At 36.0% G+C, this 12,676-nt stretch overlaps 1 protein-coding gene across 6 annotated transcripts in view; it reads right to left on the bottom strand.

Moving 5' to 3' along the window:
- Positions 1 to 2,623: 2,623 nt before the first annotated feature.
- Positions 2,624 to 12,676, bottom strand: part of ryk (receptor like tyrosine kinase) — a 58,167-nt gene continuing 48,114 nt past the window's right edge. For 5 of the 6 annotated variants that reach the window (XM_066709151.1, XM_066709153.1, XM_066709154.1 and 2 more), the window contains 4 exons: positions 11,512 to 11,621; positions 11,076 to 11,235; positions 8,184 to 8,320; positions 6,144 to 7,052 (listed from right to left, as the gene is read on the bottom strand). In XM_066709151.1, the coding sequence (XP_066565248.1) occupies positions 6,941 to 7,052; positions 8,184 to 8,320; positions 11,076 to 11,235; positions 11,512 to 11,621 (519 nt within the window). In that variant the 3' untranslated portion in view covers positions 6,144 to 6,940. Of the gene's footprint in view, positions 3,062 to 6,143; positions 7,053 to 8,183; positions 8,321 to 11,075; positions 11,236 to 11,511; positions 11,622 to 12,676 lie in introns of those variants that run through there. The other variant, XR_010817407.1, reaches the window with a different exon arrangement.

Below are 12,676 nucleotides of genomic sequence, written 5' to 3'. Positions count from 1 at the left end.
AAGCTATTTTAATGAATTGGTAACCATTATTCAAAATAAACCTCTGGAAATTGTAGAAAACAGCATGTAGTGTACCACTCGATCAAACTCAATTTTTTGGCTGCCATCCACAGACTGATCCTTGGCACTTCTCCTTTGTCATAGTTATGACAGCAGGGAGTAGCACTGGGAGGAGAATCCAAGTCAACAAAATGACTAATGATTCCATAACAATAGCTGCAACCCTGTGAAGGTCTCTGAAGTGACACATGAAGTGAAGTGTGAATCACTATGTCACACTGTGTCACACTACAGTTCACGGGATTGTACAGCCAGCGGAGTCTTAACATATAGTTCAGAATATCGCAGTGCAATGTAGAGTTTGGCCCTTGGTTTCTATCAGCTAGTTTGAAAACTTGGGAAATCTTTAAACATTGTGACTGCTTTGTGTGTGTGTATTAATATATATATATATATATATATATATATATATATATATATATATAGGGTAGTTTCCTTTACACACATCTATATATATGATAGTTTCCCTTCAATCACAAAAAGGACAATCTGTTCATGGTTAATAATTGACCAAAAGGAATTCACTACTAAGGGCGAAATGAAAGACTTGACAGTGTAGATATCCAGCCCTCTTGCTCAGTTGGGGTTTATATTGTTCCTCAGGCTGGGCTGACTGTACTCCCTAAATTTTTTCTATCTCCACTGTGAATCAGACCTCTTAAGTGTTCAAAATATTTTGCGTCAACACAGTCTTATCAACACTGGAGAAAGACATCTTTAAACTCCCTCCGTTTCAAATTGATTGTGGCCTGTCCTCCCTGCACAATACTGCAAGGGAAATGGTCTTGATTGACAGCACTGACCCTGATACCAAAACCATTCCCCTGCAGTTCCACACTCAACTGGGAAAGCAAAACCTGTACCACTCACTGCGAGCAAAAATTATGTATGTATATATACATATACACAATACACTGCTGGACAAAGGCCTCCTCGAGATATTTACCATTTGCATCGATCCATAGCTTCCCTTTTCCATGTCACGCCTGCAAAATGTATTATCTTGTGTGTGGTCGTCTTCTAGGTGTTTTCTCACCTCTTGGGATCCATTCAATAGTTTCCTTTGTCCATCTTTGATCAGTTCTTCTTGCAATATGTCCAGCCCATCGGCCTTTCGATGAGGTCACATTTTGTGTTTGTTCTCAGAGTTTCTCTCTCTTCATGTTATTCCAATTATGTATTTTTCAAACTGACATGAATGTGTATATACACACACAGTCTGAAAAGCACTGCCAAACTTGCTGATCTCTTCACAAAATTACCTACGTTTATACCAGATACACTTGTCACAAACCTATAATCTAGCACACTGCTTAAAGACAAATACGTGCGTTCTTCAGTGTGCAGAGAGAACTCTGTAAGGGAGAAGGCATGCAAAAACACATTCCTCTGCATTCCATCTGTCAACAGGCCTATTGCAGGTTTCCTTTTATCACAAATTCATGTAAATTGGAATTTGTAAAATGTATTATGCCTTGAATTGCACTGTATTATTACACTTTGTATTGCTCTTGTGTTTTGTATATCACCCTGGACAAGGGCATCTGCTAAGAAATAAATAACAAAAATTATAGCAATTTTTCACACTCTAGGATTTATTTCAAGGAGATTACAACTAAAAGTTTGGGAGGTAGACAACCGCCAATCACACATCACTCTGTTCCAAGCTTAACCAATGAGACATACCCTCACATACACACTCTTATCATATACTTTGCAACAAGTTCCTTTAGCCTGTGTCAGTAGCTCACTCCCATAGTGCCGCAACTACGCTGCCCTCTTGCTTAAACGCAGAACAACATCGCTCCGTCTCCTTAGTCTCAGCTTTTGCAGCGGCTCCTTGGCTCCATCCACCATGCGTGTGAAGGAGGGTCCAATGGCCTCGTCCTCATGGTCAGGTTGCTGTTCCCTCAGCAAAATGGGTTAAGGCAAAACTAAGTCCATTACTTCAATCACAACTTCCACCTACTTCTATAGCACAATGTCTGAACTACTGAACAAATTGTTTGAAACCATAGATGAATACCCATTTCTATGACATCAGGCTAATGGTCGAGGTGTTCCATGAAACTCAATGTGCTATATGTTTTTAACTGGCTAGATAAGTTTTAAAAACCAAAAAAGGTAGCACTAGTAATTCCATGGTGGTAAAAAAATATTGAGAAAGATAGTGAAAACCGACTGTTTCCATGGGTTATTTGTATCTGCAACATGATACTTATAGGATACATGATACCTATGTTTTGCAAATCATCCAAATATGTGGTCAGTCTTCTGCCATAGTTTCCATGAACTTGTTTACAATATAGTTACAGCTAAAAACATACAAGTTGATGAAAAAGAGGTGATTTACATGAACAGTTACATGTGTAAAAAAAATATATAAAAAAGCAATGTACAGATTTTTTTTTTGCATATTCACAAGTATTTGCAAGATTGGGGTTTTAATCCAAGTTATAATATACATATGCAAATCATGATTTAATTTATGTTCTATATATGTGCAATCTTTATATAAAAAACAAAAACAAACAATACAAATATGGTAGAATACCACACTGCATAGCTGTACAAATTCTTTGCAAACCTTTATTGGAACAATAAAAAATAGACTGATATTTTAGGAAGAGCAATGAAATGAACAAAAGAAAAAAGTGCTGTGAAAAGGTCCAAACCAATCACCAGCAGCTAACTGGTATCTGCAACCCATTTAAAGGTAAACCATACTATAGCAAGGCAGGTGTTACTTCTGTTGTCTTTATTTTTTTTGATATATATATATATATATATACACACAATGATCAAGGTGGTGACAAAAAAAAAAAAAAAAAAAAAAAAAAACATACAAAGCAGAAGTTTCTTTTGCAAAATATATACAAAATTTAGATTTACAAATTGTTTTTGTTTTCTTTCCTCAAACCCATTCCCCCTGTACCGCAGCAGATATATAAAAACAATTCCAAGCACGACACTATTAGGTGCCAACTCACATGGTCGGAGTCTGAAAAAAACAAAAGAAAACAAAAGGGATTTAAGCATTTTTACAGCTGTACAATTGGCATACTGAATGTCCTGTCCAGACCTGTTGATGCAAACTGTCACATTATAGAAACACAGGAGTACAGAACATCACTTCAAAGCATTAAAAATAGCATTGTTTAAAAAAAAAAAAAAAAAAAAGTGGAAATGATAAGCTTGACTAAGCCCAACAAAGCCCATAGCCTTGATCTACTAAATGACATACAGTACCATAGAATTGTCCTCCTATAAGTTCTGTATTTTAATGTCAGAAAAAGAATGTGTTCAACATCAAAAGCTGTTTTTGTTTTGTATTCTTAAGTGGTATATCCTGTATGTGTTTGGCGAATGTGACTGGAGAGCCTAATTATGCGTCTGCGCACGTACTAGCAAAAACCCTGTAGATCTTGAACTTCTGTCTGTTCATTTAAGCTAATGCAAGGCAAGAAAAAGCAATATACACAGGCACTATTATTCAGGTATGTAATGAAATGTATTACACGATGAATCACAGATTAAATTACCTGCTGCTATGATAGTAGCTACTTTTGAAGGAGGTAGAAACCCAAAAAATGAATGGCAAAAACAAAACGACAAAAACAAATAAGGATGCTTGCTTCTAGAAACATATTCCAACAAATTGTTCTGCAGGTTTAAAATCCAGCAAGACTTTTTTTCATAGGAAATAAATAAAAATAAAAAAGTGCTGTCTTTCTTCAATCAGTTTACTTTTTTGTCGATGGAAGCTGAATTCAGGTGCTTAGAAAATGCAATACTGTTGATTTTCCTGAGCAAAATTATATTTAAGTTTTTCAGCTTTGCCAATTCAAAACAAGCTGATTTGTCAATAATGATGACTTTTCAATAATTGCAGAGACTAGTATGACTGCTCACACAAGCAAGTTGAATTCACCTATATTTTTTAAAGTATATTACATTTTAATTTCCTCCAGTACTGCTAATAATTTTATTACACTTCTAGCTTTAACAGTTATATAAATAACATACTTGTTCTGGTGTAGTGTGTCAATATGTAGTTGATCCAATACAATGAACTGGCACTGGATTTTCTTGATGTTACAAAGACCACAGGTTCATTTCGAACTCTGGATTTGTGCATTGCTTTTGGTACAGTCTAAATAAAAATACTATATTAACACAGATTGGTGGAAAGTTAGGTGTACTTTCTGCCATTTGTACCAGAGGCTCAGTACCTCAAACTATTGATTGACTTCAAACAATACAGTAAAAAAGATTCATTAAAAAGCACATGGTATATTCCTAGCATTTAGGGTTAGGGTTAGTTTACAGTAGTTTTGTGTTTGGCCTGAAGTGAACAGAAGCTTGCACAATTAAGTTTAATCTCTGTGTGACTTACACCAATCAGCCATAACATTATGACCACTATTAGGTGAAGTGAATAACACTGATAATCTCGTTATCATGGCACCTATCAGTGGGGGGGATATATTAGGCAGCAAGTGAACATTTTGTCCTCAAAGTTGATGTCTTAGAAGCAGGAAAAATGGGCAAGTGTAAGGATCTGAGCGACTTTGACAAGGGCCAAATTGTGATGGCTAGACGACTGGGTCAGTGCATCTCCAAAACTGCAGCTCTTTCGGGATCTGCAGTGGTCAGTACCTATCAAAAGTGGTCCAAGGAAGGAAAAGCAGTGAACCGGCGACAGGGTCATGGGCGGCCAAGGCTCATTGATGCACGTGGGAAGCGAAGGCTGGCCCATGTGGTCCGATCCAACAGACGAGCTACTGTAGCTCAAATTGCTGAAAAAGTTCATGCTGGTTCTGATAGAAAGGTGTCAGAACACACAGTGCATCGCAGTTTGTTGCGTATGGGGCTGCGTAGCTGCAGACCAGTCAGGGTGCCCATGCTGACCCCTGTCCACTGATGAAAGCGCCTACAATGGGCACATGAGCAACAGAACTGGACCACGGAGCAATGGAAGAAGGTGGCCTGGTCTGATGAATCACGAGTTCAAGGTGTTGACTTGGCCTCCAAATTCCCCAGATCTCAATCCAATCGAGCATCTGTGGGATGTGCTGGACAAACAAGTCCGATCCATGGAGGCCCCACCTCGCAACTTACAGGACTTTAAGGATCTGCTGCTAATGTCTTGGTGCCAGATACCACAGCACAACTTCAGAGGTCTAGTGGATTCCATGCCTTGACGGGTCAGGGCTGTTTTGGGACCTGCACAATATTAGGCAGGTGGTCATAAAGTTATGGCTGATCGGTGTATAAAAATCCTGAAAGCAATGCTTTTATTGCATGTATTCAGAGAAAGCAAATAAAAAAAGAAGAAAGGTACACTTCAACATTGTAAATTACTCCTTGAATTCAGCAAGGATTTAAATTACCAGGCGACTCTTCCTCTGTTAAAAACGTCATGCTCAAAACGGTTTTATTTATTTGTGGTGTTGAGAATATTTTTGAAATTCAAAAATTGCTCAAAGTCCAATATAACATGCTTGTTGACAAGATGTGTCTGGTCTCTTAAAGCATATTTGACCAACTTTAAAATAACTGATTTCAAATTAAAATGCTTAAAAGTTATAGTTCAGAACAATTTACAAAGACCAGGAAATTGATAAACCACACAAGAAAGCAACAAAGCAGACACTACCCTTATCAAAACAAACTGTCTTATAACAATAAGGCCTCTTGGGATCACTCTCAGGTTAGGCAAAGAGCTTTCACATGTGTCCGCTTTTGATGTAGGTTTGTAATGATTGCAATGTTAATAATCAAGACTTGTCATTTCCGTAATAACAGATACAGGAGTATTGTTTGACTCACTCTCCTTTCCTGCTATTTCACTGTATTCAAATTGCAAATGTTCAATGGTTTCCTCAGATGCTTCTGATTCTATATGCTTAACTTGTCTGTATTATTTGTCTTATTTTCCAATAATAGTTACATATATATACATATATATATACATATATATATATATATATATACACATATACATATATATATACACACACATATATTATATATTATACACACACACATTATGTATAATATATATATATATATATATATATATATATATATATATATTATTTCTTCACAGTTAGTTATGATAAATACTGAAACATGATAATACTAATACAAAATGTCATATGCAACAATGAAGATCTGAAATAACAGGAAAGGAAGCTACTTAAACAATGTGCTGCTTAACTGTAATTGGGAGTGACTCTACAAAACAATCACATCGGTCATATCAAGTCAAATACTTCATTGCAGAGGGTGGGTACATAAATTATAGACTAACCTTTCAGTAAACACAAGCCTGGTAGTGAAGAAATCTGACAATATATTTTAAATTTGTTTGGTTGGCATTATTCAGAAGCCAAATCATTTGTTTTGATCCAATTGTCTTTGAAGACACAAAAACCTTTAAAAAAAAAAAAAAAAAAAAAGTCTGGTAGTTGTCCTAAAAACAGTCTGACAACAGCTTCAATCCAATGAAAAAATGCTCTTTTTAGCAGCTCCCTTGTACTCTTGAACATTGGTGCCTTGCAAAATATAAAGTGTGCAACTGAGCTTTTTCACAAGGTATGACATTAAAAGATACCTTTCCACATGAAGCTCAGCCCAGGAAATAAAACATGGCATCTTATTGACCTCTTCAGAGGCCTTGCCAGATCAAGGAAATACCATAAAATTCCCTGGGTTTAGGCCAAGGAAAAGCATTGATATATACAAATTCAGAGTATTTTACAAAACAAAAATAGATGTCCAAAATTTTTTAACAAGGCACTATTTCTTGGAAGATATATTCCTAAGGGTTGTTTTGATCAACTTTGTTGGTCTTTGTAAATCCAGGAGATGGATTTTAGACGTAGGCCCCCAGAGCTGCATGAAACTCAGTGAGGCACTGTACCAGCTGCTGAAATTTTGGCCTCTCCTCTGGGTCTAGAGCCCAACAGCAGGCCATGACTGCAAACCTGAAACAGAAACAAGAAAAAAAATACACCGGTCAGAGACAGAAAAATATCAGGAGTACTGACATATATATATATATATATATATATATATATATATATATATATATATATATATATATATATATGTCTAAAAACTACATGACTGCGACAAGCAGTGTCACTGAAGAGTTGAAGTCTCAAGCAGATTGAAGTTCCCTCTTCCTTAGTTAATAGTGACTAATATTTCTGAAGCAGAAAGTGAAGAACAAGAATGATAGTTGGAAATGGGTCATATCATAAGGATATTTCCTACTTTCCTATAAATGACATTAAGAACCACAGTTTAGTATTTCAAACCACACTGAAGTACCTGTGGCCAAATAAATAAATACAAATCTGTGTTACTGTATGTAAATACACTGCTGTTGTACCCTTCTGCAAGGTATTTACCTAGATTTCTCCAGTAAAAACACAGCTGTATAAATGGGTTATTGAATGTAGAAATACCTGTAGAAATTGAAAAGGGTGTCTGATAAGAAATATAAAATATAAAATCTATAGTATTTTCATATTTTACTAAAACACAATGGTTATATTACAATTAAATGTCCCATTTACTCTGGGAATTCCAGGGGTTGGTTTTGCAAGTAAGAGCTAGATGAATTGGACCATATTAATCTAATTTGAAGTAAATTAAATTGGAGTACAAAATACAGTGAAGGTTTCTATTAAGGGCTAGTTCAGATAAACTTGAAATAGTAAAGGAAGTTATGATGTATGCAGTTTAAAGTGCAAGAATAAGTATAGACATACATTACAACAGAAGGGGGTGGAAAAAAGTGTTTCTGAAGGTCAAGAATCTTGAATAAACAATACTAGCTAATTATAGGTAGATATGTTTTTAATTCTGTTCAATGCAACATCACTAATAGATCGCAAGGCTGGAAAAAATACAGCATATAAAAGGATCACATCTTACTCTGAAATGGAAGATCGCTCTTGTTTAACTTGGTGAAAAAGCAACAGCAGCAGTGGATCAACAGTAGAGCATTCAAAATGACACATTCAGAAAGTGAGAGATTAAAAAAAAAAAACTACAAAAGTAACTATTTAAGAACTCAGAAAAATATGATCCCCATGACCAATACTTACAGTTCATCAGGGCAATTGATGGGCTGTGCTATTCTGTAGCCATCCTTCAGGTATGCGGCCATCTCAAAGGGATCGATGTCGACATAAGGAGTCTGTCCCAGGGTCATCAGCTCCCAGAGGGTCACTCCAAATGCCCACTACAGAACAAGGAGGAAAGCTCAGATCAGACCTCAAAGAAGAAGGAAAAAGCACTAGAGATTGTAATGCAGAAATGGTGGGAAAAGGATCAATGATTCCATTATCGACGAGTGTTTCAATAAATACCACCATACAGACATGCAAAATGCATATTTAACCACACAGTGCAGTGTGTGGTACAAGTTGCAAATCACTGATGTTGGAGATACATGAACTTTATGTACTTTTAAAAATACATTTGAGGATTAGTACCGACCACTCTTATTGACTCAGGAAATGTACACGTTTTAGTTTATCAATCAATAACGGGACCATCTTTAGATACATCTATATAAAGGTGGTACCTTAAGTCAGCATGTTTCTGTAATGTATTTTGTAGATTCTTCTAGTTTATTCTTCTAACCTTTTTGAGAAAACAACTACAGGTCGTGAAGAAACGCAAGCTAACATTTATCGGGTTTTCATCAGCATCGGACAAACCTGCTCATGAAAGATTAATCCTTGAATTTAAACAAGAATGTGTGCAATCAGCAAATAAAACTGCTGACAACTGTGAAATGACCAGGAAATCCATGGAAGTACTTCATGAGATACAGAAAAATAATGTAGGAACAAAAGACAAATTCTGTAGGTGGTTTAAAATTGCCAGTATGTAAGTGGAGATCTGATTAATTGGAATTCTTGGTACCAAAGAGTACTATATACCCTTCAACAGAAATCACTAAACAAAAAACTTCTGTAGCACTGTATTCAGAATTGGTTATGTACAGCCTACAACTCATAGCAGACCACAGCAGTCTGGAAACCACAAGAACATCCATGGAATGTTTCTTTTTTCCTTTTCTTTTTCTTCCTTCACGAGGTTCCGACTCATTAGTATTTTTAATAAATTAAGTATTCCCAGTGATTTCCCCATCTTTATAGCCCCAATTTAGAATTGCCAATGACTGAACTTGGCTCACAGTCCCTATTTTCTGCACTGACAGCCCTACCATCCACCTATCACAGCAAATGGAGGATTTGATGTAGATGCAGGCGCCTGTTATAGTAAGTAAGTTTTTCTTGGCCGATTTCCATCCACCCTTCCCAGGCAGTGCTCTACTGATTGTACACTACTCAGAAAAACACAATGCAAGGAAATTTATAAAGTCAATGGGTTATTTGTTCTGTGTGGATAGTGGCAAAAATCTTTATGGAGTTAAGAATGCTTTGTTGATAATACATCGATGGTTTCTATTAAACATGACTGCTGTTAGCCAACACCTCTGTATTCCTCTGTGTTCATTTTACCTTTTATAGTTTCCTCTTAAAAGCATCGAATGTGGGGACACTACCCCATAAAACTGGCCTAAATCCTCAGGATTTAAATCTTTTTATTTTTAAGAATCATGAATTTTGAAGTATCTAGAGTCAGGAGTCAGTCTAAATCACAGTCAAGGCAAGCAAAATACATATCTGCATATATGTTTAGGTAATAGTTTAAATAATTGACCCAAAGTAATTTTCCCTTCTTCTTTTCAGTGTCGTAATTGTCTTTTTTATACTTTTACTAAATGTGTTTAAATGATTTTTAAATAAACTGGTTGCCAAGCCAACCCTTCTAAGGCAGCATTTGGGCAACACAGAATAGAACAAATGTTTATTTGAGGTTGTGGTTTAATTCTACATTTCAGGAAGTATGCCCTGATAATATGTACTGCACATTCCTTGTTCAATACACTTCTGTTTTATTGTGGAAACATTTGAACCAATGGTGGAAATTAGGTCAACCGTCACTGTCATTAGAAAGCCACACCTCGTTTTTGTAGAATGGAATGACGTAAAACTGATCTCCTACCATCTCTGGCTTTTCGTCACAAGGGTGCAATGGAGAGAGCAATCAAAACAACTATTAAAGGCATTGCCTGATTTCCTGCAATACCTTTCCTTCCTCTTTCTGAAAGCCACAAAAGCACAATGTGTTACAACAAGATTTCACAGAATCTATTTAAATTCCCTTTAGTGTTTTGGTCGAGTCATAAAAGGAACTTAAACAAAAAGGCAATGGTTAACTAATGTAAAGAAAACTACACTATTGCACTAAATAAGATAAATGGAAAAAACAAATCCTTGCAGATAAGTCTGATTGAGGTAAGCTCTGCTATTGCAGTTCAGTGTCACTTCCGTCTGCCCAAAGTAGAATACTTTGATGCCAGCTGGTGGTTTATTATAATTCAGAGACTCCAATACTGCATATTTAAAAAACAAATTAAATGAAAACCACTCCTATAGGGAAAGCATAATACCATTTTTTTCTGAACTTCTACAGCATTACATTTTCCATATTTCTGATTATAAAACATCTGCATATTTTAATTAATCCAATAGAAAGAAATACAAAGGGTGACAGCTGAAGTCATTGCTTGGGGAAAATATAAAATACATAATGTATACAAAATCTAATCCCTCAGAGCATCTGCTATGAATTCCAATGGTAAGTCTTCACATAGGTTTACCTTGGTGATTTACAGTAACTGATACCCAGATTTTTTCCCTAATAAATTTCTATACACTTTCCCCATTAACTACTCATCAAATCCAGAAAATCAACCAAAAATATATATGCTTTTAATTATTATTAATATTTGCACATTTTAATTGCATTCTTAATGGAGATATTTATAAATCTTTGTCTGTGATAAAAGAACAGAAAATAAACATTACGATTAGATTGAAATTGACCTTTTTCATTTTAACCACTGGACAATGTCTCACCACATCACTAGCGCTGGAGAAGTCATTGTTGACCAGGCTCTCCAGAGCCATCCAGCGAACTGGGCGGTTCTCGTTGTCCCCGAGGCAGTGGTAGTCCATGGGGAATAGATCTCTGGAGAGTGCGTTGTCCGTGATCTTCACCTGCATGCCATCATCAATACTGCAAGAGATGGAAGCACAAAACATCATTATACTTGAAGACAACCCATGTTGGCATTCAGGATCATGGAGTGTGCTTAATCAACTGAGTGACTTGTCCTAAATGTACCCCCCTACACCCCTCCTAAGTCCTATCATCCTCAGACTGAAACAGTGCTGAATTAACTTTGAAAAGATGCCATTGAAAATAAGTATGGTTTTCCGAAAATCACGATTTAAAAAAATCGGAGGTCTTGTACAGTTTGTTAGCATAGAGATCATTCCATGTCACACTTACACACAGTTCCTGGCGGCCAGGTCTTTATGGATCACTTCCCGTCTGGCAAGATAGCTCATCCCACAAGCAATCTGAATGGCCATGTGCACCAGATCTTGTTGGGAAATTGCCTGTGTCGGAAGACCAGGGGAGAAAAAGCACCACCATCTTTAAAAGTCTACCTGATTAAGTGAGGCACTGGAACAATGTTGATTGAAGTGTCACAATGTACCTCGATCAATATTTTTTGTTTTAAGCATAGTTAAAAAAATAATAATAATAATTAAAAAAAAAAAAAAATTGTGCCCCCCTTCCACACCTACTGAAGATTACAAAATAAAATGTGATTAACTCGACATATGAATTTCAAATACCTAGAAATGATTAGCACTTCAAGGAATTTAAAAGCACATTAGGATTACACATATAAATGTTGTTAGATTGTCTGTGCACACTTGAGATGGAAAACATTAAGAAACACCCTCTCTATGTACACATAGTTCTGGGTGCAAACATTATTACATAATCCTAGTTTCAATAACCACCTGCCATATTTAAAGACCATAAACATTACTAAAGCAGCCTATGCAGATGTTCAGAAAAATAAACTTTTTGCAGGCATTTGCAATTAACTTGTTTAACTAGCAAGACTGGGCCAGTATTAACCAGGTGCTAAAGTGGATATCTCAGTCATTGACATAAAATGAGTAAATAACATGACATTACTAAAAGGGCCAAAAGCTTTTTCATTTGAGAATAGCATGAGACTTTTCTCTTACCTACACATGATGTACAGAGTTTATTTTGAAGCAAAAATACATGTTTATGCATGTAAACAATGGAAAAAGGACTCTTGCTGTAAAGAGAGATTTTCAACATGCTAATCAGATTCAATTCAGGCAATTAATACATGCTCATACCATGAAATTAATGTCAGCTGAATACCTGCCAGTATTGTATTCCCAAAACTATAATACTGATTTATATCCCAATGCTCATTGCAACACCAGAAACAGAAATAAATCATGAGTTTCAGCTTTTGATAGCTTCAACAATTGCCTGAAAGCTGCCATGAAACGTGAAACTGAATCTTAATTTAAATCTGGGTACTTCACTTTAAATGTGGGTTGATATTAATTAGAACAGAGATAAGCTCATCACCAGTAGAAGCACGCACCTCGGCTGT

Source organism: Amia ocellicauda, chromosome 7 (genome assembly GCF_036373705.1).
Source record: "Amia ocellicauda isolate fAmiCal2 chromosome 7, fAmiCal2.hap1, whole genome shotgun sequence".
NCBI lineage: Eukaryota > Metazoa > Chordata > Actinopteri > Amiiformes > Amiidae > Amia > Amia ocellicauda.
Note: the sequence above shows the minus strand (reverse complement) of the source record. Positions and strands in the feature narration are given on the sequence as shown.